This window comes from Saccopteryx bilineata, chromosome 2 (genome assembly GCF_036850765.1).
Source record: "Saccopteryx bilineata isolate mSacBil1 chromosome 2, mSacBil1_pri_phased_curated, whole genome shotgun sequence".
NCBI lineage: Eukaryota > Metazoa > Chordata > Mammalia > Chiroptera > Emballonuridae > Saccopteryx > Saccopteryx bilineata.
Window position 1 is genome coordinate 293,311,209 of NC_089491.1, and position 21,807 is coordinate 293,333,015.

Consider the following 21,807-nt stretch of genomic DNA (forward strand, 5'->3'; position numbering starts at 1 on the left):
CATACACACACACACGCACACACTATATGAAGCCTCAAAGAGCACATCTGATCTCCAAAATGAACTACCTGACATGAAAATCTAAAGAGACACAATTTTGCAAAAAAAAAAAAAAAAAAGAACAATTGAATAAAATTGACTGTTTTTTTAGGTTGTGTTTAAGGAAATTAATCAGAAATGTGAATATATTAAAGAGAAATATGTCTGGGATAGCATAGTGTCACAGTCTTCTGTCCTAACAAAGGCAAGTCTTATATTACAAATATTATCCATCTGTTCCCCAGTGTGCTCCTCTGTAAACTGAGGGTAAAATAATAATATGTAACTCACACACTTGGGCATTTAAACCTAAACTAAGATGATGTACTTAGACTGGAGCCACAGGCATACAGTGATTCTAAAATAGAGTGAGATAGGATTGTTGTTGTTGCTGCTGCTATTATTGTTATTGTAATCAACATTCCTTTAAAAAATAGAATAACAAATTGTTTAATTGTTTTTGTTTGCATTTTCCTTGAGGAAAGAGAAGGAAAGGGAGCTGGGGAAAGAGAGTTAAGGATTATAAATGGTGTCAGTTCAGCTGTGAGCTCTATCTATCACAGTTGTGACCCTCACAACAATCCTGTGAGACAGTGTCTTTATCTCTGTTCTTCTACAGTTCCAGAAATGGACCTGTAGAGATGAGCACTTACCTGCCACATACTTATTGTTGCTCAGTGATGGGCTGGGTCTCAGTCCTGGGTCTGGTTCAAAAACCTCACCAGTGGAGCTCAGCATAGTTTTCATTTTTCTTTTCTTTTCTTTTTCTTGCATGCACCCTGACCAGGATCCACTAACCCTGACCGGGATCCACTAGGAAAACCCATCAAGGGCTGATACTTGAGTCAACTGAGCTATTTTTAGCACCTGAGGTTGATGCTCAGACTAACTGAGCTATCTTCAGCACCCGGGGCCATGCTCAAACCCATTGAGCCACTGGCTACATGAAGGGAAGAGGCAAAGAAGGAGGATAGGGAGGGGAAGAAAAGCAGATGTTTGCTTCTCCTGTGTACCTTGACCAGGAATCGAACCTAGGATGTGCATATGGTGGGCTGATGCTCTATTCACTGAGCCGCCAGCCAGGGCCAGTTTTCATTTCTGACACCAAGAACACACCTGCCATTTCCCTCTTCTTTCCATGAGACATTGTAATAACCCAGAGGAAACCCAGGTTAAATCAGCAAATCATTTGGATGTTATAATTTCAACAGACCAAAAAGAAAGTAAAAAAAAATTTAACATGGGCCCTGGCCAGTTGGCTCAGTGGTAGAGCGTCGGCCTGGCGTGCAGAAGTCCCGGGTTCGATTCCCGGCCAGGACACACAGGAGAGGCGCCCATTTGCCTCTCCACCCCTCCCCCTCTCCTTCCTCTCTGTCTCTCTCTTCCCCTCCTGCAGCTGAGGCTCCACTGGAGCAAGGATGGCCCGGGCACTGGGGATGGCTCCTTGGCCTCTGCCCCAGGCGCTAGAGTAGCTCTAGTCGCAACAGAGCGACGCCCCGGAGGGGCAGAGCGTCGCCCCCTAGTGGGCAGAGCGTCGCCCCCTGGTGGGCGTGCCGGGTGGATCCCGGTTGGGCGCATGCGGGAATCTGTCTGACTGTCTCTTCCCGTTTCCAGCTTCAGAAAAATACAAAAAAAAAAAAAAATTAACATGAAGAATAGCAGGAAGACAGGAAAATATGTGGAATATAAATTAAAAATTTCTAAAGGAATTATAAGTATAAAAGAATCATAGTAAATAAAGCTTGAAAGGGATATTAAAGCCACATTATAGTAGGTCTTAAATGCAAGAATTAAAACTTGGGTTATAACTGAACAAGACAAAGGTGTCATAGAGGGTTAGATGTTGACCCACATGTTCTAGCTGTTGCTGAGAATACAAACATAATACATAAGCCATTTCTCAGCCTTGCAGATGTTCTTTGTTGCCTAGAAGAAATAACCTGTGTGATAAAATTAGAAAAAGAAATAATAAGAACACCATTGAATGCATTATAGAAGTGAAAATTTTAATTTTATCAAGTAGAAGGACTGCTCTCGGTTTCTCTACTCCTCTGTTTTCCTAACATTTTGTACACATCTCTATTATAGCACTTACTAACTATGTTTTTCTCATTTGAACTCTGTCTTTTCATGTATGTATCTATAATGTATAGATTGCCTGGTGCTTAATGGAAGTTTTGTAGATCCCCAAATGTGTGGTAGAGACAAGGGTTTCCTAAGACATCTATCAACAAACACTCGTCTGTGGTTTATTTCAAAGAGCAAAGAACTGTATGTCCAGCTAGAATGGGGAAACTACATACTGAACCTTTCCTTCCTTTGAGCCATGCACTTGTCAACAACTCTGCGAAATCGTACTCTAAAAAAAAAAATCTGATTACTTACAATTTTCAAACCCTCTATTCATAGAACATGTTTCAGAAAATGTAGCCACAAATAATGACTGTGGATATATTGAAGGGCATACGTTGTCAGGAAACATTTCTTGGAGGAGGCTAGATTTAAGAGTAGTCACGAATGATAGTTCAAGTTTGGCTAAGTCACGACACGTCGAGGGCGGGAAGTATCATTTGGAAATAAATTGAGTTGGTAGAGAAGAGTTGACGTTTTAGAGGTTTTGAAAATCTGATGAGAAATTCAGAAATGATTCTCCAGGCAATAACACATCATTCTAAATTCTTAATTGAAGGACGGTGTGCCATTCTTCTAAGGTTGTGTTTAAGTACTTTTCCAAACGTCCTGGTCTTAGCATACTGGTCTTAAATTTTTTCAAAGGAGTTTTTGCAGCCCACCAAAAAGTTTTTCCATAACCTATAAAGTCAGTTTTAAATGTAAGAATTTTTAAATTCCCAATATACTAGGAATGTTCAAGTAGTAAAATAAATGAAAACAAGATTTTTCTACTTTTCCAAAATACACTTTCACAGTAGTACGATCATCTATTTTTCAGAATATACTTTACAAATACATACATAAGCATGGGCTGTTTCTACACAATGTCAGACATCTGAATGAAGACGAACACTTCCAGTGGAAACTATGCTTGGGGATTTTTAAAGCAATGTTTCTGGTTTTAGTAAAAAAATAACACATTTTGCTGTCAGTCTGACACTATTTACAGCCAAATTACATAATATAGATAGCCCTTTCATTTCCTCACATAAGTCAAAGGTAGATTCAAAATGTGGCATTAATGTACTTTGTTTAAATAACCTGATAGTCATTCATTTAATTTATTTACCTTATTTCCCCATGTATAAGATGCAACATTTTTCTAAAAATGTGGGGTTTAAAAACTGGGTGCGTCTTAAACAGTGGTTGTGGCATTTCAAATGCCATAGATGGAACTGAGGATGAGGCGATATATGAAGACAGTGATTTGTCATCAAACACAGATGAGGACAAGCTAATAGATGGGAGTTTTGACATTAATGAGGAGTTGTATGAATTTTATGATGAGTAAAACAAGTCCAATAACTTTATGTAATACATTGTTTTTTCAAATTTCGGGCCCCAAAATTAAGGTGCGTTTTATATATGGGAGCGTCTTATACATGGGGGAATACGGTAATTTTATTTTCTTCAGGAAGACACCAGTTGAATTTTTCAGTCTGAAATTCAAACTCATAGATACTTAATTTCTTCAATAAACATTGAGTATCTAGTCTGTTATCTCTGATGCTTGGTGCTACATACATATCTGCCTTCCCTGGGATCATTAATTATATCTAACATACACTTTTTCTGAGATAAAATACTGAAACCCTGTTAAAACCTAGATTGACATATAATTAATACAGATACCAAGCAATGTTTGATATCTGAGTGCTAATAATCACAAATGTTAAAAGAGTTTATTAAAGTTGAACTACTGTGCCATCTTAATAAAATCTTGCTCTGTGTGAGATCTTCAGATTCATGGTAGTGGGTATTTATTCTCATGACCAAAACCGCCCTGGCAACGTTGTGTAATGTGCTTGTTTGGGCTTCTCAGGTGGAAGACACAGGACGATACACGTGTCTGGCATCCAGCCCTGCAGGAGATGACGATAAAGAGCATTTAGTGAGAGTGCACGGTAAACTCGGCAGAACGTTCTGCTGTCCAGCGAACCTTCACACCTGATTATAACCCATAATTTGTGGAGCTTGGGGCAACTGCACAGCATATCATAAGTCATGTTTGTCCATTGGGAAATGGGAATTTTGAAAATCTGATTCTTATATTTGAGCAAATGCTTTGAAGGAATAGTTCAGTGGATTTTGATACTTGGGTGTTATTTTTTCCTGCACAAGTAATTCATATTTATTGATTTAAAAGAGTAGAATATAAATTATGATAAAAATAAAAATTTTAAATTCATAATCTTACCATGCAAAAATAAGACCACTTTACATTTGTTTTTAATCTTGCTTAATGGTAAATATGCTTTCATGTCAAAAAAATATTTTTATAGCATTAATTTTTTGTGATGGCATACTATTTTATTTAATGTATAGGCCATCATTTATTTACTCTATTCCCTATTTTTGAATATTTAGGCTATTTCTATATTTTTCACCAATATAAGCAACACCATTATATACATCTTTGTACGTACTAGTTGGCCTATCTCCTTTATTACTTTATATTGATAAATTTCTTACTTGTTTACACACACACACACACACACACACACACACAAGACCAAATTACCTTCTCAAAAGTTAGACCGGTTACACTCAACAATATAGATGGAAATTTCTCTTTATGGAGAAGAACATTTTAGAAACTAGATGTATTTTATCTCTTCCTCATAGCCTAAATGACGAAGTGTGAATCATAGCATTGGTGTAATATAGGGGTGTCCTCTGTATTATATATTATATATCATATATATGTATAGTATTGACATATATATAGTATTGCCCACCTGCTCTACACACAAATTAGACCTTCCACTATTGACATGTAAATTGTGTATTATAACATGAGTTCCATTAAAAAGATACATTTCTGCACATTAAGAACAGCATATACATTTCTGGATATTGTGACAGACAACCTATAATTTAGTTGTTTTAAAGTCTGACGTTGAGAGAAAATCCTGACCAACTGTTTTGGACATGGGATCCCTTCTCTGTGCTTTAGTTTCTTTATTTGTTAAATGGTGATATTAGTGTGATTATATTACTTAGTCTATTAGGCATGGGACTATGGAAGAATTTCATTACTTGTGTCTGTAAAAATACTGAATGAGGTAAAAATGCATGCCACTTTCTGTAACCATTGGTACCATAAATGGAATGAGGAATGTTTTAAGTGTATGCCTTTTTTTTCCAGATAGCAGGCACTACATTTGTTGATTACCTATAATAATTCTGCTCATTTTATGTCTCGTTTATGGAAAGCCTTTGGTGTATTCTTTCTCACACTCAGTCCCCCCTAACATTGCTGGAACGGATGGGTCCCAGGATTTCACTGTGTTACGGAACAGACAAGTGACATTGGAATGTAAATCGGATGCAGTGCCTCCACCTGTAATCAGTTGGCTTAAAAATGGAGAATGGTTACAGGTAAGTCTTGCTATATTCCACAGATTTATTTTGAGATAAGAAATAAAACAGCTGTGGAGTTTCTGCTAGGTAGACAAAACCAAACATCAGGCTACTAGGTTTTCAACATTGCAGGGGTGGACACAGGGTCCTTTGATCAGCCTTCTTCTTGTTACAGCCTTTTAATGGGTCAAAAACCAGGTATTTTGATTCAGACACTCTGTAAATTGGCTCAAGGTGTATCTTCTGGCACCCATGAATTAAAAGTTAGATGTGAAACATTCAGCTATTTTTGTACTTGAGAGAGAAAAATCCTTCAGAGTTTCAAAAGACATGTCCCACCAAGTCTCTACGGCAAACCTGTTACTCACTTTCCCTGGTCCAAATGTGGACCTCAAGAGTAACCCAAGAGTCTGTGCAATATCAGGAGTCTAGGACTGGAATCTTTGAAGAACAAAGTTACTGGCCTTCTAAAGCTTCCCATGCTCCGCTTATACCTGTCTACTGTCACAGAGGGTTTTAGCCAGGAGCCTGAATAGCCTTTCAGTGTTGGCTCAAAGTCTTGACTTTGAATATTCTGATTGTCCTTATCCTAATAGTTATTTACCTTATTTTCCCCTCCTTTGTTCTTCCCCATCCTGTATAACCTATGATGGTACACTGTACCTAACTGTAAAAGGAGATTATTTCCTCTGATACCGAAGGTATAAAGACTTCCACCACCACCAAAACACACTAAAACACCAAACACAGAGAGGCTGGATTCTCAGAGTTACATGGTAAATGAGATACATATCGCTTAATTCTCTCTTGCCTCAGTTTCTCTGTTTATTGTATGCCTACTACCATGCTGTATGCTGTGATTGCTGGTAAGAGTAGTGTTGGTCCTCAAGGAGCTCACAGACTCTCTGAAAAGATACAGGAGTAAGTCAAAGATTATAGAGTGGCTACTAATAAACTCAGGTTAATCCTAGATATGACCAACTGATGTGAGTACTAGGACAGGGTGAGTTCACCAGTTATGAAAAAAAAATGATGAGTTCAGTTTTAGATATTCTGAGTTTGAATTACCTAGATAGTATCCAAGTGGAGATTCTAAAAAGCATTAAGGAGTAGGGGTCCATATTTCATTAAAATGTTTTTGAGTTGGTAGTCCTCACGGTATAACTTCTTGTTTGAAGCCTTAGGTTTACATGAGGCTGACCAGAAAGCTTACAGGATAAGCAGCCCAGCAAACAAAAACAAAGTCCAAGGCAACACTGACAATGACCAAGCAAGCAAGGAAGATGAGAAAATGAATGGGACTAAGAAGGAGGACTCAGGGAGAGAGGATGAGACCTAGGAGGTGCTGATGTACTGAAAGTCAAGGAAAAGAAAGGAAGTGGTTAGCAGAAGCCACATCAGGATACAAATAAGTTGTGTCTATTGGTTTTGCGAATACATAAAAGTCACTAAAGATCTGAATAATGGTTCTTCAGTAGAGTGGTCAAAGTAAAGGACAGTCTGTAGTTGTTGCGGGAGTTAAGGAATAAGAGGAATTGGAAATAACTGTGGATTATTCTCTAAATGTTATAGAAGAGATTTATATATTTTTATATACTAAAAGAAAGAGATTAAAAATATAGGAAAGAGAAAGAGGAACTTATAAAACAAAGGGAGCTGGATGGGAAAAGCATGGGACCCTAGTCACAGGTGAAGAGATTATCCTTGGATGGAGTGACTGACCTTTTTTCACAAGATGGGAAACTAGAAAGGAAGGTGGCATTCGTGTGCAGCCTGGGAGGAGGAGAGCATTGCAGACACTCGGCTTTCATTTTCTCAGTGGAGTAGGAAAGCAAGATCATCAACTTGGTGATCAGACACAACAATGAGGTTCTGTCTGAGGAAAGAAGTCAACTTGGAGGAATTGCTGACAGTAAATGGGAAGAGAACCAGGGAAAATTTTAGTGAAACTTAGTAAGTTAGCAGAACTTATTGGTGTTCATGGAAGAAAGACATGATAAGAATCAACTCTCAGGCCCTGGCTGGTTGGCTCATTGGTAGAGTGTCGGCCCGGTGTGTGGAAGTCTAGGGTTCGATTTTTGGTCAGGGCACACAGGAAAAGTGACCATCTGCTTCTCCCTCCCTCCCCCTCTTCTATCTTTCTCTCTCCCCTCCCCCACAGCCATGGCTCAATTGATTTGAGCAAGATGGCTCTGTACACTGAAGATGGCTCCATGGCCTCTACTTCAGGCACTAAAAATAGCTTGGTTGCCAAGCAATGGAGCAATGCCCCACATGGGCAGATCATCACCCCATAAGGGTCTTTCTGGGTGGATCCCAGTCAGGGCACATGTGGGAGTCTGTCTGCCTCCCTGCTCTCACTTAATTTTTAAAAAAAGGTATCCAACTCTGAGCACTTTAATTAGCCTAAAATCCTGTGATACCCATATAAAATTTTTTAAAAATTTTAGGAAGTACCATGTTTGTTTTAGAAATCACGTATTCTTATCAATGGTAATAAAATGTTATCACTAATTCCCCCAGAGAAAATGTGTGGACTTTTACAGTAATGGACCTGAACTGCATATGTTAGTGTGAACACTTTTTTTCATTAGAAATATATATCTATCTAAGACAGAGCCCATAGGGTAGAAAAATCTTATTTGGGCTATTCCTGGAGTAATTCCAGCTTAAGTACAACCAGAAAATATCAGTCTTCTATGCTACCTGGCATTTTTTAATGATTATGAGCATCATGCATTTTAATTTAAACAAAATTGTTTGTTTACCCAATTGGACTTAATAGCAAAGGTTAAATTTAATTGTCTCTATGTTTTTATAATTCTTGGTTCCATGCCTGGCCATAAAATAAATGCTTAACAAATATTTACAGACTACAATCATTTATGAACTTTTAAAATAAATGTTAAACATTTTAAATGTTAAAAATGTTAAAGGATAATTATTTTCTGTAAGTTAACCAAAGCAAACTTTCAGTTGTGACGATTGAAATTTAAACCAACTTAAAAAAATTTTAAGCTATTTATTAGTTACTGAATATGTATGTAGGCTTTAGGCATCACCATACCCAGGGGTTCTAATCATGCAATCAAGCATCTATATCCTTTCTCTGACTCTCAACTCTGCTTGCTTTGACTTAGAGTCAGAGCAGGCTGTCCCCGTGTGTTAATAAGGTTGCTACCAGGCTTATGTCATCTTTGCTACCAGTAATTCTAGGGGAAAAATCATGCTGTGTCACCCAGCATATACAGTAGAGACCTGCAGAGGGCTCTGACAAGCCCAACTTGAGTCACCTGCCTGTCCATGAGTGATCACTGTGGCCAAGACCTCTGGGGACATTTATTATCCCCATGCCTTAACCATGCTCATAGAAATAGTTCCCATGATGGGGGCTTTGTTTGTTTTAGCGAAAGTAAGAGAGAGAGAGAGAGAGAGAGAGAGAGAGAGAGAGAGAGAGAGAGGGAGAGGAAGGAAGAAAGATGAGAAGCATCAACTTGTAGTTGTAGCACTTCAGTTGTTCATTGATTGCGTCTCATACGTGCCTTAACTGGGGCGGGGGGGGGGGGCTCCAGCTGAACCAGTAACCCTTTGTTAAAGCCAACAACCATGTGGTCGTGTTGATGGTCCCATGCTCACACCAGCGCCCCAACTGGTGAGCTCATGCTCAAGGCGTCAACCTGAGTTTCAAACCTGGGACCTCAGCATCCTAGGTTGATGCTCTATATACCGTGCCACCACCCTGTCAGGCTCCCATGGGTTTTTGATATAAGAATAATGGGAGAGGTAGGAGACAATACATTCCTGGAAGATAGGCACTCTACAGTTTACTATAGATACTTTTGATGTTATAAAGTAATACTTAATTTCCTTTTTCTGACATTTTAATGATAAACTTGGCTTGCTCAATCCAGGCAACACCTCGAGTACGAATCCTATCTGGAGGAAGGTACTTGCAGATTAATAATGCAGATCTAGGGGACACAGCCAATTATACCTGTGTTGCCAGCAACATCGCAGGAAAGACTACAAAAGAATTTATTCTCACTGTAAATGGTAAGAAAAATTAATCATTATTTCACAATTTAAAAATTTAGCCAAGGGCATTCAAATAGATAATAACCTTTTTTGTTCTTTTATGACTATTAAATTAACTCTTGTGATTATTTTATTTCTTTAGAAAATGACAGTATTTTTAGCATTTGTATTGCAGCCACATTCAAACTAACTCAATTTCAAAATAAATAATTAAAGATATATTACTCTAACTTAGAGGATATGTTCTGTTATCAGCTATCCCAATGTTTTGTGTCATTCAGATCAGACCCATTAAGGAAGTTAATATGCTAAATCTCCAAATGACAAGTGGCCCATTATTTATTCTTCTTTATTGATGTTGATGTTTCAGTATATATGTGCTAGAGTCTGCTATAGAATTTTAATTTTATCAGATATAACATCTAACCTTAACTGCCGAATTTCAGGAAGATAATACAGACTTTCCCCAAAAACAGTCCCTTTGGATTTTTCATATATGAAACTTTGCAGGTTATTGAGTGACCCACACAACTAATATCTCTACTACTAAAATTAAAGTTCAGGTTTTTTATTCCCATATGCATTCAATGATTAATAAAAGCCATGCTCTGAGACTTGCATGATTAATCACAGATGTGCTTTGTGTTAAAACAGCCCACTTTCTGTTCTTTATTTAAAATGAAGTTGTGCCAGTGTTAACATTCTCTAACCATTATTTGGCCAGAGAGAAATAAGAACTATCATCTTTAATTTGCATCAGATGAGAGCTGATTTTTATTCAAGCCTCTCATAGAAAGCCAGATTTCACACACCATATCAGGGATTTAAAATCCCCTTCCCCCATATACTCTTTATGTTTAATCACAAGGTATCTTGAATAACATTTTAGAAACAAAACCCTGATTCTGTTTACATTAACCTGAATTAGCTGTGGGCAAAGTTACACATTTGACTCAAGGCTCACCTTGTATTACCGCTTCACAGCCTCAGTTCAGGCTGTGTTATTAACATAATTGAAGTTCTCCGTGTGTATCTCTTGCGCAGTTCCTCCAAGCATAAAGGGCGGCCCCCAGAGTCTTGTCATTCACTTAAATAAGTCAATTGTATTGGAATGCTTTGCTGAAGGTGTGCCCACGCCGAGGATAGCATGGAGAAAGGATGGAGCTGTTCTCTCTGGGAATCACGCAAGGTACCAATGCTGGGAAGGGAACTGAAATACAAATCCTCACATCTTTTCTTTCCAGTGCATTGTGTTGGTCTTGTTATATCAGAATTAGTCTCTTCGTCTTAATATAAGAATCAAAATCTAGTATTTTAAAAGCATAATTCCTAAGACTTACGTCCAAAACATAACGATGATAATCCTTCCCAGATAATCCTTCACAGGCCCATCTGCTGTGCACCTTTGCAGAATATCCTTTTTTCCCATCAGAATATTATAAATTTCCAAAGCAGGAAAAAGACGAGCGGTGGATTTAACTAAGTCTTTATAAGTGCTCTCGGTCAAAACCGTGAACAATCAGAAAAGGCTGATTTGTGGGGCTTCCCTGTGATCTTTCTCGTAGACACTCCATCTTGGAAAATGGATTCCTTCGTATCCAGTCAGCACATGTCACTGACACAGGGCGGTATTTGTGTATGGCTACCAATGTTGCTGGAACAGACCGCAGGCGGATCGATTTACAAGTCCATGGTAAACGCACGTTTCTGAACAACATCCCATCTTTGGGTCACATGTTCTCTGATAGCCTAAACCAGTAAGGTCCTAAAGACCTTGACATCCAAGGCTATTTAAATATAATGCACTTTATTATGAACAAGACCTATGTTTTCTCCTCATTACCAATAGTACCATCATCATGCTATTTAAATTTGCAGAACCATATTGTTTTGTAACTATGAGGCAAGTTAGTAATGGTTAATTTCACATTGGCAGAAATACTTCAGAAGGCGTACTATTTGCTGAGTGTGTTTCCTTCTTCTTTGGTGGCTTTGTTTTAGTTCCTCCATCTATTGCTCTGGGCCCCACCAACATCACTGTAACAGTAAATGTTCAGACTACTCTGGCTTGTGAGACTACTGGGATACCAAAACCGTCAATCACCTGGAGAAAAAATGGGCATCTTCTCAATGTGGATCAAAATCAGAATTCCTACAGGTAAGAAATTATTTCACTGGAGCCTGACCAGGTGGTGGCACAGTGGATAGAGCATCAACCTGGGATGCTGAGGACCCAGGCTCAAAACCTGATGTTGCTGGCTTGAGCACAGGGTCACCAGCTTGAGCTTGGGGTTTCCAGCTTGAGTGTGGGATCATTGACATGATCCTATGGTCACTGGCTTGAACAAAGGGGTCGCTGGCTCAGCTGGAGCCCCCCCTCCCAGCCAGGCATGTATGAGAAAACAATCAGCCCTGGTCGGTTGGCTCAGTGGTAGAGCGTCGGCCTGGCGTGCAGGAGTCCTGGGTTCAATTCCCGGGCAGGGCACACAGGAGAAGCACCCATCTGCTTCTCCACCCCTCCCCCTCTCCTTCCTCCTTGTCACTCTCTTCCCCTCCTGCAGCCAAGGCCCCATTTGAGCAAAGTTGGCCCGGGCGCTGAGGATGGCTCTGTGGCCTCTGCCTCAGGCGCTAGAATGGCTCTCATTGCAACAGAGTGACGCCCCAGATGGTCAGAGAATCGCCCCCTGGTGGGCGGCGTGCCGGGTGGATCCCGGTCGGGCGCATGCGGCAGTCTGTCTGACTGCCTCCCCGTTTCCAACTTCAGAAAAATACAAAGAAAAAGAAAAGAAAACAATCAATGAACAACTAAAGTGCTGCAACTACAAGTTAGTGCTTCTCATCTCTCTTTCTTTCTGTCTTTCTCTATCTCTGTCTCTCTCTCACAAAAAAAGAAAAGGAAAAAAAAAAAAAGAAAAACCATTTCATTGAAAATCCCACCTACTGTTTAGAAAAATATGTATTTTAAAATAACATTTTAATTCCAGCAATAAAGACAAATAATATGAAGTGTGAAAAATTAGCTAGATATAAAACCTATTTATTTTTCTTTATGAGGAATTAGTTATCAAACCCAAAATCCTTTTCCGAATCATAGATGCAACCTTTCTACCCATAGCACTGCAGACGGCTGTTAGTGGGATCAATAGGGTTAGATTTCCGTTCTGCTTTTTTTTTAAGCAACTTTTAGAATTTTATAAAGTCAAAGGATGATAACATCATTTGCTATGAAAGAAAAAACTGTTCTTTAAAAACAATACAAGTTTCAGCTGTAGAATAAAAAACAAATTTTATACCCTGAAACACAATGTAGGTATTTGGCAGCATATGTGGGAAGAAAAACCAGCATTTTTCCAGATTTTTGCATTTCTCTGGCTTTACTACCATACCTCATATATGGCAATGTATGCTTTTTAAAAAAAATGTATTTTTCCATTGATTTGAGAGAAAGAGAAAGAGAAGCATTAACTTGTTCCACTTAGTTGTTCCATTTTGTTGTGCATTTATTGGTTGCTTCTTGCTTCTTGTACGTGCCCTGACCAGGGATCAAACCTATGACCTTCATGTCTGCATTGGATGATGCTCTATCCACTGAGCAACCCATCTCGGGCTGGCATTGTATGCTTTTTAGGGTTAACTTTTAAGTCACTAGGAATTTCTGATGTTTTATATAAGCGTAGATTTTTGTGTCTCAATTAAATTAATAGTTAGTTATCAAGGGATTTGCAATAGTCCCTGAAAGAAATGTTCTCTTTGAAAAGATCTAGTTTGACAAAAATGAATTCTAATACATCAGGAATACATTGAAATGCTATCGCTTCCCTCTCCTTTTTACCCTTCTAATATTTTGGCATTGAGGTCTAGTGACTTGAAAGTACACTGTGTGAAATATATACACTACCCATGAATAAAAGACATGTCAAATTTGTTATCAATCAAATTATTTCTATTCTATTAATGTGCAGTTTGAAGTAAAAATAAAGATATTCTTATTTAGACATACTTTAACTTATGTATGTATATTTACTAAACCTCCTAAACCTTCTGTGTGATCCAGATCACTTTATTTTTTAATTGGTCAGAAGGAAAAGACGTACTGATATATGTACTAAGCATCTCCAGTGTATTCAACACATGTAAGGAGACATGTGAAATGGGGAGAGGTACGGGATAGACAAGTAATTACCCCTCTGTCAATGGAACTAACGTGCAGAGTGATTGGTGAAATTTAGAGGTAATGTGTGTGAAGCCTTTGTGATGGTGCTAGGAACGTAGTCTATGCTCAGTAAACAGTGGCTATTGTCCGTGGGCTCATTGTGCCATAGTTCACTTAGGAGAGCGTGGTTGATCATGCTATAAGCATTCAGAAAATGTAAGATTCCCCCTTCAGACAAATCCTCCTACCCATGGCTTCCTGTAAATGTCAAGGTTGAGGCCCTATTAATCAATTGCCAAATAAACTTAAACTCTGATACAGAGAAATGATGCTGATTTTAACATGAGGAAAGAGCTCCATCTCCTTCGGTTTACAACATGGTGCCGTGCTGAACCAGCTGGAGACATTTCTGTAAACTGAGTCATAGTATCTCATTGCTGTAAAATCTTTCTTCCAGGCTCCTTTCTTCAGGTTCACTGGTCATTATCTCCCCTTCTGTGGATGACACTGCAACCTACGAGTGCACTGTGACAAATGATGCTGGAGAGGACAAGAGGACTGTGGACCTCACTGTCCAAGGTAGAACTGGCTTAGTATACGGATGGAAAGTTACAGTGGTGTCATTTTATCATTTCCAGCCTCGCAGGAGGCCTTCCTTGTCCCCTTAATTAACATATACGTTCAGTGTGGAAAGAGAGAGGTGTATGATAAGGCTTTGGAAATCCGTAAGCGTTGGAAACATGGAGTCTTCTCTACTTGTGTTGTTACTGTTGTTTCAGTTCCACCTTCCATAGCTGACGAGCCTACGGATTTCCTAGTAACCAGACACGCCCCAACAGTCATTACCTGCACCACGTCAGGAGTCCCATCTCCCTCAATTCACTGGATGAAAAATGGTATAAGACTGCTGCCCAGAGGAAATGACTATAGAATCCAGTCCGCAGGTAAGACCAAATTCAACAATTACATATCAATTGATTGGATTAATTATAAATTTTATTTTGTGCTAAATAAAAGACTGAAATACACCTGCATTTCTGAACTTTGGCAACTGGGGGGGAAATGCCATTAGAGTAGAAAAAGGAATTAGGAAAAGGAAGAGAAAAAATGTCTGGAAACAGAATAACACTGTCTAAGGCTGATCTGAATGTTCAGCGTGATCACTGGAATTCTACGTGCATATTCTAAACCCAAGGTTTAACAAATGTACTGTTTGACTTTAAGTGGATTGCATTTCTTCCCCTGGCCAAATAGAATGTCCATTTCTTTAACAAATGTTTAATCTCCAAAATAGACTCTGTATTTCACTACTTTGGGTTCTTGCTTTCAATTTATAATTTAGCAAGTAAGACTGGGTAGTAAATGCTATGATGGATACTTTTTGAGGGTGATAGCCATCATTTACAAAAGCTAAGTATTGAAAGTATATAGTATTAAAGAGAAAAAAATAATTTACCTATATGAAAATATAGGTGATTCACATTGGTGTTTCTGAAAATGTTTTATGCATTGGGAGAGGTACACTGGAGATAAACTAACATAACAACTAACATTCTAGGGCATTATGAGTGGTTGCATATTATTCCAAAAGAATTTATTTCTTCAGTAGAAGGGAAATACGGAAATTTGTTCTCAGGATGGAACTTAGCTTTCAAAACAAAGTATTTTTGCTTTCTCAGAAACCTGATTAGATCAGTAGCAATTAAAGTCATAAAATATATCATACATTAACTATCCTTCAGCACAAAATATTGTGCTAAGGAAACAGTTTGGAACTTTCTCAAAATGGTAAACAGTGTTACCACATGACCCAGCAACTCCATTCCTAGGGTATCGACTCACAGAAATGAAAATATATGTCTACATAAAGACTTGTATGCAAATGTTCAAACAGTGTAATTCATAATAGCCGAAAAGTAAAAACAATTCAATCGTCCATGAATGGATAAACAAAATGTATATAATTCATACAATGGAATGCACTTAGCAATAAAATGGAGCAAAAATATTGACACAAGCTACAACAGATGAAACTCAAAAACTATTGTCACAATGAAAGATGTCAGTCAGACACAAAAGACTTCTGTGTGATTCTGTCAATATTCTGAAAAGGCAAATACAGAGACAGATTAGTGGATTAGCGATTGCCTAGGGTTGGGGTTGGGAGTGAGGAGTGACTAAATGGGATGAGATTTCTTTTTAGGGAAGTGGAAATATTCTAAAATTAGATTATGGTGATAGTTGCACTTGTACGTCTAAATGGGTGCATTTTATGGTATGTAAATGTTGCCTCAATAAAGCTGTTAATAATGATTGTAAAAATACTTTGCTAGACACTTCAGGAGGTACAAGTATTCATATAAGCCAAGCATCACTGTGCTATGGGGATAGAATCATAAAAATCAGAGAGATACAGTTTATCGAACTGGGAAAACGGTTGCACTAAGCATGAAAACATTCCTTCTTTTTAGGAGCAATTGAAATATTTGCCACTCAGTTAAACCATGCTGGAAGATATACCTGTGTGGCCAGGAATGCGGCCGGTTCTGCACACCGTCATGTGACTCTTCACGTCCAGGGTATGGAAAGCTCTACATTGGTTTTTTGTTTTCTTATGTCGTGTTGATTCGTGAAAGGTGGTACTGTCCAGGGCTATGAACCAGTCATATGTGGAGGATAAGAAAGCCTGGTAGATAGTCTTCAGTGGGCTAAAGAAGACCCATAGACAACAGACCCGATGGAGCAACTCCCAAATAATTTTTCTTTTTGAATTTTTATAATTTATTCCTGTTTCTTGACTTCCAATGAAAACTGGCTGTAGTAGAAAGACTCAAAAAATGTAATTTGGCCAATATTCACTTTTTCCTGGGACAGTCAAATCACAATGGTTTTGAAATTGTGAATCTGGGCATGTTTAACCACATGGTGTCTGTAGACTCTGCCACTAACGAGTGCCATGGCTTGTTTCTGTGGGTTGTTATTTCTGTTCCAGAGCCTCCCGCCATTCAGCCCCAGCCGAGTGAACTGGACGTCATTCTACACAACCCCGTTCTGTTACCCTGTGAGGCATCGGGGACGCCCAGCCCTTTTGTTACTTGGCAAAAAGAAGGCATCAATGTCGTCACTTCAGGTACCTCCCATTGTTTCTATCAAGAAACCAGGTTGTGTGGTTTTTTCTAATTCAGTAGTGGGTAGGATTTTTTTTTTTTAATGAAAATAAATTTTTTTCTCACTCTGCTTCTGTTACTGGGATGTAGGCAAAAGCCATGCAGTTCTTCCCAGAGGCGGCTTGCAGATCTCCAGAGCGGTCAGAGAAGATGCTGGCACTTACCTGTGTGTGGCCCAGAACCCAGCTGGCACAGCTTTGGGCAAAATCAAGTTAAATGTTCAAGGTACCCAACTAACAAATCTCTCGGTCTTTGCAGATAGGCTTGTAACAGCAAATACCAAAATTTATATATCTAAAATAGTTCTCAACATTCTTAATTTATGTCATCCTAATTGATTTTCTATTTCTCTTATGAAGAAGAAAGCTTAATGCTTTGGGAGTGTTTTGTTTTTTTGTTTTGTTTTGTTTTGTTTTTTGTTTGTTTGTTTGTTGTTGTTTCTTTGTATTTTTCTGAAGCTGGAAACGGGGAGAGACAGTCAGATAGACTCCTGCATGTGCCCTACCGGGATCCACCCAGCACGCCCACCAGGGGCAACGCTCTGCTCACCAGGGGGCGATGCTCTGCCCCTCCGGGGCTTTGCTCTATTGTGACCAGAGCCACTCTAGTGCCTGGGGCAGAGGCCAAGGAGCCATCCCCAACACCCGAGCCATCTTTGCTCCAATGGAGCCTCGGCTGCGGGAGGGGAAGAGAGAGACAGAGAAGAAGGAGAGGGGGAGGGGTGGAGAAGCAGATGGGCGTTTCTCCTGTGTGCCCTGGCCGGGAATCAAACCTGGGACCTCTACACGCCAGGCCGACGCTCTACCACTGAGCCAACCGGCCAGGGCCGGGAGGGTTTTTTTTTCCATTATTTGTATAAGAACACTGAGGCATCTTGTCATGTTTTGAACTTCTATGAACCTCTGTTTTACACTTTATTGTAACTCCTATTAAGACAATTCCTAAAACCATTCTCTCTATAATACTACTCTGGATACATTATCAAGCATTAGATTGTAATATTCACTTTAAAAAAGCAAATCATAACTGCAGTTAAACCAACTTGAAGGGGAAAAATTTGTTCTCAAGACAAAATAGGGGCTTTTCACATTTAACTGATGTCCTCTTGATATAATTTTCCTATCTTATGCATTGCTGTTGCGAATGAAGAAGTGCACTAAAGAACGTTTGAGCCACTGAATCTGTATTTGCTGATTTTGAGTTTCTTTATGGTGTGATTTTTCGGCAGCGAATTAATGACTGTAGGAAAGCTTGCTCATCTGTATATTGTAAATCTAATTTCTTTGTATTTTTCAACAAATATTTATTGGAATAATAAGTGAAAATACATTGAACATTACAGGTGTGATTCTTTCCTGATAGTATTAAGAAGAAAGGAAACTAAACTACCAAAGAAATGAAATAATTATAAATTCTGATCTATGCAATGCAGAGGAAAAAACAGAAGGCCGAGATAGAAAATAATGAGGAAATGTGGAGACCACTTCTGTGGTTTAAGTACCTTCTATAAGATGCACCTTAATTTGGGGGCCCAAATTTGAAAAAAATGTATTATATAAAGTTATTGAACTCAAGTTTTATTCATCATAAAATTCATACAACTCCTCATTACTCTCTAAACTCCCATCCATTCGCTTGTCCTCATCTGTGTATGATGACGAATCACTATCTTCAACAATGAGCACAAAAACAAGCGTGAAGCCTGACCAGGCAGTGGCGCAGTGGATAGAGTGTCAGATTGGGATGCGGAGGACCCAGGTTCGAGACCCTGAGGTCGCCAACTTGAGCGCAGGCTCATCTGGCTTGAGCAAAGCTCACCAGCTTGGACCTAAGGTCGCTGGCTTGAGCAAGGGGTTACTCAGTCTGCTGAAGGCCCGCGGTCAAGGCATATATGAGAAAGCCATCAATGAACAACTTAAGGTGTCACAATGAAAAACTGATGATTGATGCTTCTCATCTCTCTCCATTCCTGTCTGTCCCTATCTATCCCTCTCTCTGATTCTCTCTGTCTCTCTAAAACAAACAAACAAACAAACAAACAAAACAAGCATGAAAAAGTGGGAAATGCAAGTAAAATATCTACAACCACTATGTAAGATCCACCCAGTATATAGACCCCAAATTTTTCAAAAATGGGTATGTCTTATACATGGGAAAGTACAGTAGCATCTCTGAGGGGGTGTGCCCTGTAAGCTGAGACTTGACTGGTGAGCTAGGATAAGCCATGGAAGGTGGGGGAGTGTCCCAGGGAAAGAGGTCAGTGTGTATCAGAGGAAAAGAGGACAGTATGTGCAATGGCCCAAAGGCAGAGTGCAAGGGAGACCAGCAGAGAGGCAGGGCCAGTGCATGCAGAAAGACCCTAGGAGGGTTAGAGTTCATTGTCTGTGCAGTGGGAAGCCTTTGTAGCATTTAACTGAAACTGTGATTTGGTTTTAGGACAATCTCCTTTGCTGCTGTGGAGATAATAGTTTAGGGAAAGGGCAAGACTAGAGCTGGAAGAACTATTAAAGGCATCGAGACCCGGTATTATGGTCTGGCCAGGAGTGTGGGGGTAGGGTGTGTGGGTTGCAAGGATTAGTGAAAAAATGCGATGGGTTTACAGTATTTTTGTAGATGTAATTGCCATGGTTGCTGAGAACTCAGATTTGGGAGGTCAGGAAAGCAGAAGAATTAATGTTGTTTCCTGGGCTTTGGGCTTGAGCCTGTGAATGAGTGAGGCTGCCACAGGGACCGCAAGGGGAGGAGCTGGTTTCGGAGGAAGGAAACTATGATTACTGTTTAATCGCATTAAGTGTGGGAAACCATTAGAAATTCTAGTGGCGATGTCTAATAGAGAGTTGAATATTTATGAACTCAGGGCTCATGGAAGAAGCATAGTCTGAGATAGAAGTTAGGAAATAATCAGTATTCATTCACAATACTGAATGAGTATTTGAATAGAAAAGAGCTAAGGAGAAAGCCTCAGGACATTGCATTGTTTAGGGGTCCAAGAAAGGAGAGGATGCTGGAAAAACTATAAAGGAGAAGGCAGAGAAGTCGGAGGAGAAGAGAGTGTTTCAAGAAGTGAGTGACCCATTTGGTAGAGCGTCATCCCGTTACAGCAGGGGAGTCAACCTTTTTATACCTACCGCCCACTTCTGTATCTCTGTTAGTAGTAAAGTTTTCTAACCGCCCACTGGTTCCACAGTCATGGTGATGTATAAAGTAGGGAAGTAACTTTACTTTATAAAATTTATAAAGCAGAGTTAGACAAGTTAAAGCATATAATAATAATTACTTACCAAGTGCTTTATGTCGAATTTTTGCTAAGTTTGGCAGGATAAATTTTTATAAAACAACTTACTATAGTTAAATCTATCTTTTTATTTATACTTTGCATACATAGAAATTACATTAGTTAATTGAATTATTAGTGGGATCCCTGAGGCTGATGCTGGGAAACTAAATATTGAATATCCAGTTCGTTTTTGTGAGGAACAAACGAAAGTCTCCCCTTTCAGAAATATTCAGGCGGTTTCTTTCTTTCGTCTTAATATGATTAACAACACTAAGTCCTGATTCCACAAGATATGAGGTAGGGAAAGGTATCAATAAACTGAATACCATTTTCCACATATTTGGATATAAGACCAGCATTTTTTTATTTTGCCATAGGTTTTCATATTCACCACTGTCGAATTTATGTTTACTTTCTTCATCATGTCTAATTTCTAACAGTTCTTCTTGGCAAGTTGTATCAGTCTCTTCAATATATGCAGTAAAAGGATTTTTCATCCAGTCATATACCTTCAATATCAAAATATCTTCAAATCATTTTTCCATGTTCAATTTAAGTTCGTTGAGGTGGCTACTAAATCTGTCAATATCCTCTGGAGTTACATTATCTTTTATAGATGATAATTGAAGAAACTGATGAAATTCTCTCTTCAGTAGATTATGACGAAGTAGTTCAAGTTTGTCAATAAATAATAGCACAATACTTTGGCAACCTATAAGAGTTTTATTAGCTCCTTGAAGCTGCAAATTGACATCATTAAATCTCTTGAAATTATCTGCCAAGTAAGCCTGACCAGGCGGTTGCACAGTGGATAGAGCGTCGGACTGAGATGCTGAGGACCCAGGTTCAAGACCCCGAGGTTGCCAGCTTGAGTGCGGGCTGATCTGGTTTGAGCAAAGCTCACCAGCTTGGACCCAAGGTCGCTGGCTCGAGCAAGGGTTTACTTGGTCTGCTGTAGCCCCACGGTCAAGGCACATATGAGAAAGCAATCAATGAACAACTAAGGTGTCGCAACGAAAAACTGATGATTGCTGCTTCTCGTCTCTCTCCATTCCTGTCTGTCCCTATCTATCCCTCTCTCTCTCTCTCTCTCTGTCTCTGTAAAAAATATATATATTTTATATATATATATATATATATATAATATATATATATAAAAACTGAATACCATTTTCCACATATTTGGATATAAGACCGGCATATATATATATATATATATATATATATATATATATATATATATATATCTGCCAAGTAAAAGGCATCATTCTTTATTTTTTTTTAACTGTTGACACAGATTGGCCTCATTACTTTCAAAAAATTGTATGACACTATCATATAATGCTACAAATCTAGCCAAAGATGTATCCTTTGACAGCCTCCAAACTTCTGTGTGCAAAAGTAACTTAATAAAATCTTCATTATTGTCCTGGCAAAGCTGCCAAAACATTGTATCTTTCTTTGTATTGAATTTGATCTTGTTTCTTATAGTTAATGATGAAGGGAGTCTTGTACTTAGATGTTTTCCTACAAGATGTTGTCTGTGCACCACACAATGAATACATAAAACATTTGGCACTTCCTGCTTCAAATAAGCAACA

At 38.8% G+C, this 21,807-nt stretch overlaps 1 protein-coding gene across 1 annotated transcript in view; it reads left to right on the forward strand.

Moving 5' to 3' along the window:
- HMCN1 (hemicentin 1) overlaps positions 1 to 21,807 on the forward strand; it is a 431,303-nt gene that overhangs the window by 342,979 nt on the left and 66,517 nt on the right. The window contains exons 70-80 of the mRNA XM_066261348.1: positions 4,034 to 4,115; positions 5,456 to 5,592; positions 9,486 to 9,627; positions 10,654 to 10,798; positions 11,175 to 11,302; positions 11,611 to 11,767; positions 14,220 to 14,341; positions 14,542 to 14,706; positions 16,234 to 16,341; positions 16,755 to 16,892; positions 17,020 to 17,154. Coding sequence (XP_066117445.1) covers positions 4,034 to 4,115; positions 5,456 to 5,592; positions 9,486 to 9,627; positions 10,654 to 10,798; positions 11,175 to 11,302; positions 11,611 to 11,767; positions 14,220 to 14,341; positions 14,542 to 14,706; positions 16,234 to 16,341; positions 16,755 to 16,892; positions 17,020 to 17,154 — 1,459 coding nt within the window. The remainder of the gene's footprint in view (positions 1 to 4,033; positions 4,116 to 5,455; positions 5,593 to 9,485; positions 9,628 to 10,653; positions 10,799 to 11,174; positions 11,303 to 11,610; positions 11,768 to 14,219; positions 14,342 to 14,541; positions 14,707 to 16,233; positions 16,342 to 16,754; positions 16,893 to 17,019; positions 17,155 to 21,807) is intronic.